Genomic DNA, 5000 nt, shown 5'->3' with positions numbered 1-5000 from the left:
AATCACTAAAAACTAAGGGAAGGATTTGTTGCAGTTTTCATTCTCAGTACCTGACTTTCAAAATAGAAGGAACTAGGAATAAAAATAGTGTGTCTTTGCTGGTTGTACTTGGTGAGATTGGTCAACACTTCTTGAAAATATGTGTACAGTTTTTTAAGGCTTCTGAAAAATGCAAAAGCCTATTGCAGGTGCAGGCTACCTGTCCATTTGGCCATTAGAATATGATTTTATAAGTAACAAGTATATATAGATTTTTGTGATTCCTGTTATCAATTAGTTCACAGGGACAATCGATGAGTGTTTACCTGGCAAGCCCCTTTACAGCTAAAGCTGAATTTTTGATGTACAACAAAAAAGTGGCGTTAAATGTACAGCCTTAGTCTCCACTATTTCTCTATTAAATTGATCTGGGATAGACCCAGACTTTTTATTCTTCAAAGAAGCTCTGTTTTCATTTTTTCACCCATGTTCATCTATCTAATTTCCAATATCAATGTTTTCATTCCAAGTCATAGCTTTTCTTTACTTTGTATATTCACATGCAGAAATAAAGCAATTTACAGTTGTTCTTGCCTGAAGTGCCATTTAGATGTGTTAAAAATTGTTCTTTAGATATCTGGATTTTTTTTTAGCAAGATTTGTAAGCTAATCCAAAAAATGGGGGATAGCCTGCAACAAAAACAAGAAAAACTTCAAAATATGATGGACCCTCCATCTGGATCCATCGTGGGGCCAACAGATTTATGTGTTCTTCAGAGGCTGTCCCACCCATTGTGTTTTGTAGGATTGCATACCCAGTCATCTTAATGGCAGTTAGGAGTTCAGGGTCTTTGAGGATGCCAAACAACAAATAAGTTGCGGTTATAAATCATGTTTCACTTTGTCACTTTAATTTTTCATGAGAGGTTTAACCAGGAATTTTGGGGAGTCTGTGGCCTGCTGAAAGGAACAAACCTATCTCTTCACTGGTTCACTCTACCTGAACAGATTCTAGATACATTGAGAGATTTCTATGAAAAAGAGTCAGAGATTGCCCCTCTGCTACACTTTTGTAAAATTAGATCAGAAATCTTGGAAAACACAGACATTAAATCAAAGAAATGTACCGAATGCATATAATTGGTCATAAAATAGCAGGTTTCAGATAGTCTTCCAGCCCAGATAGCACAGTAGCATTATGCCAATAAGAAATAAAGTACAGTCTGGTGTATCACTGAAGGCTGTGAAATGTACCAATTTATATTACCTAATGACAATTAGAGAAATCTATTTGCTTAATGTGTTCTGCTGATGTAAATTTCAAGCAGTTTTCAAAATGCCTTGTCCTTTATCTGTGGGGAAGAATATATGTATCAGGTATGATACACACATATGTATCAATCTATGAAATTCTTATAAAGGCAATATTATCTACATAAATCTGTATTTTTAATAATGGTCTTGACTAGCAGTTTTTTTCATGCTTCTGTCTATGATCCTGAAAAACAGGTATATTAGTTCTCTGGCTTATACAGATGAACTGTTGAAAATTACAGGAAAAACAAATTTTGTCAGAAAAGCCATTAAAATATATTGCAAAGCAGGCATGTCTCCATGTATGAGAGCATGTACACGGTTAGGTAAATTCAGAGCAGATACTACAAAAGCTAACACAAATATGCCTGGTGGAGGGGAGTCTGTATTTCAGACTGAGGAATACAGGACTCTTGTGGTACTGTGAGTCTTGTTAAACTCCTTACAGGCTGGAGTCTTTAGCACAGAGTATGAACAAATCAGTGCTAGTTTCAGAGTTAGATAGATTTTCACTCAGTTTAGATCAAAATATTCATATTATAATAGTAAGCATGTTAGTGTTAGCAAAGTTCTTTCAGGGTTTAAAGGTTAAGGGTAATAGTTTAATTATGAAAGCATCCATCTTCCTCTCTGCCTTCTCATATCTGTGTGACCTGTGGTAGTTGAATAGCATCACTCAGATAAAATTGTTACAAGCAGACGAATTCAGATCTCAAGTAAACAGAGGAAATTCTTGATGACTTTCAAGGAAATTGAATAGTGACTCTAGTCAGTGAATTTCATTCTTTGCTCATGCATCCCAAAGTTGTAAAATTCTGTTTGTCTTGCCTTTAGTACTTGCTAAACTCAATGCTAAACATTATTGTATAGGTATGTGGTGTTTCCAGTGCTACAAAACTAGATGTTACAAAGCGTAACAACCAAAATTAATCATCTGACATTTAGGTGTCTACTCAGAGTGAGTCTGCACTCCACAGAGAGAGACAGGCACATCCACAGTGTGGGCTTAGTTCCATGTTAAAATAAATCCCTAAATTAAATCAGATATACTACCCTCAGGATTTCTTTATTCTGTTGATAATGGAAGGAGTACAGGGATAGATGAGCTTAAATTCCTCCCTACAAGTTTCTGATTGGAAATCTGGTTTGTCTTTTCCATTTGTATTTTAGAGCAAAACCTTTAGAATTTTTATTCTTAAAATTCATTTGATGTTTGCCAAAAGATTATCAGACTTTTATTAAAGGCTGATATGTTTACTTTCAGACTCTTAATTGGTCAGTGGTTTAAGACCATAGTTTATGCTGTGATGAATTGTGTGAAAGTGGTATTCCGTGTAATATTATATGAGGTAATTTCTTCTAAAAGTAAATTTCAGTGAATTTGTGTTTCTTTTTTCCTCTGTTTCATTTATATAAAGTCTTTTGGGATAGATTCAAGTAATAGAAACATTAGAAGAGTTTTTCCTCCTAAAATTGGCTCATTATTGAATTTATTATTAATAATATTATTTTTGCTTATTTACAGAAGACTGGAATGTCCCACAACATTTCACAAAGCAGTATTTATATGCCAGCTTGCTATTATATACAGGAAATGTATTTGAATTGTGCTAGACAAGCGTGTGGCTGCTTTTTTTTGGGTGGAAAGCCTGGCTTGCTGACAGCTGTTTGACTGTGTCCTGGGTAGCTGGAGCAATGGTCTCACGTTGTGTGCCTGCCACAGGCTCTTCCATAGGACTTTTCTCTCCCACATACACAACCAAACATACTGGCTGGGTCTTTCCCACTCACATGTATATTGCTGAGGTGGGTGTGTGGCTGTTTATGCATTTGCAGACACTTGATCTCACTGTATAACAAGTGGAAAATAAAGCCATGTCCAAAAGAGCACCTACACAAAAATTCATTCTTCAAGTTTAGTGGAAAAACTAATTATCTAATGCCAAGGTTTCCCAGCTTTCACTTTTCAGTTAGGAATGCTGAGAACACGATTCTCTCTGCAGAGACCAGGTGACTGAGGTGGTAGTCCTTGCTGTGTACTCTGATATTTCCATGATGTTTTTATTCCTGTATAAATCAGATCTTCTTAAAAGACTAGCTGAGCAAGAATTTTTTTCTTCTACTGAAGTGATTTATTATGCAAAAAATTTTTAGGCTAAGTTTCTTTATTGTGGAAAACATTTACTTCTTAAAGATACTTATTTTTCTGTCTGCCTTAATCATATCCTTTGAAACAGTCTAATAGATTTTTCTATTCGTAACATTATGACACTTGATAAGATGATTGATTATGAAGTGTTGAGAGCCCTGCCATGTGATCATTTATTTTTAAATACACATTTCTACTAGCCCATGCTTAAATTTCTTGCAGGAATATATAAGAGATGCGAAACATAAAGCTTGAGCCTGATCGAAACTGATGCCTCTGGAAATAGAGTGCCACAGTACTGTGGCTTTAAAATAACAGATTCTGACTGGAACTGGAACTTTACAGTGATAAATACTATGTAAAAAATTATGGTCCATCTTTGGTACAAAATAAAAAAGATGTATTGCTGTGGTGCAGGCAAAGTAAAACGTGTTTGACAATGATATCTTTCTTTCCCTGTGCAGGTGCCTGTGTCAGTGGCCATGATGACTCCCCAGGTGATCACCCCTCAGCAAATGCAGCAGATTCTCCAGCAGCAAGTGTTGTCCCCGCAGCAGCTTCAAGCACTTCTCCAGCAGCAGCAAGCAGTTATGTTGCAGCAGGTAATGTGTGTTACCTGCTTTGGACTGTTAGCACAGGGCATTCACACAAATGCCAACCAGATTTTATGGGTCTTATTTTGTAATATTTCATTGCTCTTTACACCAAAAAGAATGAAAATAAACATGAAACTTCTCAGTCTCCAAATTTATTATTTTTTCAATTGCAGAAGTGTGAAATCGCACTTTGAAACATTCAATATTATGTTCAAACCAGCAACAGCAGCAGTGGCAGATGCATTACAAATACCAAACAAATTGATGTTTAAATTTTCAAGCACTTAGGCACATTTTAATTGTAGACCTGCCAAAGGAAGTGCAAATAGAGTTGTAGATAATTGTTGCTTTAAAATTCATAACATTGTAGTGCTCCCTTTAGTTACATAAATGGTATGCAGTTTATGAAATTTCAGCTTAACAGCTTGTTTTATCAAGGGAAAAGGTTTTCTGTTTTGTTTTTTTACATACTAAAAATTTGTCCCAGACAAGGCTAAAAAGGAGGAGGAGGAGGTTGCTGTTTCCTTAGCACAAAATCTGTCAGCTAATTGCAAAATAGGTGAACTTGTTATTCATACAATAATGATAGTGTCAGTGATCAGTGCCTTGGTGTAATGCAGTGGATTTTTGGGTGCATGCTTAATTGTCATACAGAAAATGATGTGTCTGTTTGTCATAGTCATAGCTCAGTCACTGAAATGTATGTTTAAACATTTTAATATCCAGTACCATGATTGTTACAGGCAATGCACCTTCAGTTGGGAATCCAGCATCCTGCTAAGCAGATTGACAGATTAATTACTTTTTTCCCCTCAGAAGCAGACAGTTTTGTTTGGCCTTAGTGACTTGTAGGTTTCTTGCGAGTGGATGAGTGCAGCTTCAGATTTGTTATATAGGACATGTAAGGAACTTAGGTATAGTTATTTGAGGAGTTAATTTGGCTCTTGCATTCCCTTTAGAAT

General features: G+C 35.8%; 1 protein-coding gene across 1 annotated transcript in view; it reads left to right on the top strand.

Moving 5' to 3' along the window:
* The window catches only part of FOXP2 (forkhead box P2), a 405297-nt gene that overhangs the window by 338522 nt on the left and 61775 nt on the right, over positions 1-5000 (top strand). Inside the window, exon 6 of the mRNA XM_036400898.2 lies at positions 3907-4044. Within this exon, the coding sequence (XP_036256791.1) occupies positions 3907-4044 (138 nt within the window). The remainder of the gene's footprint in view (positions 1-3906; positions 4045-5000) is intronic.

This window comes from Molothrus ater, chromosome 5, assembly GCF_012460135.2.
Source record: "Molothrus ater isolate BHLD 08-10-18 breed brown headed cowbird chromosome 5, BPBGC_Mater_1.1, whole genome shotgun sequence".
NCBI classification, from domain to species: domain Eukaryota; kingdom Metazoa; phylum Chordata; class Aves; order Passeriformes; family Icteridae; genus Molothrus; species Molothrus ater.
This window is presented reverse-complemented; position numbering and strand designations above follow the sequence as displayed.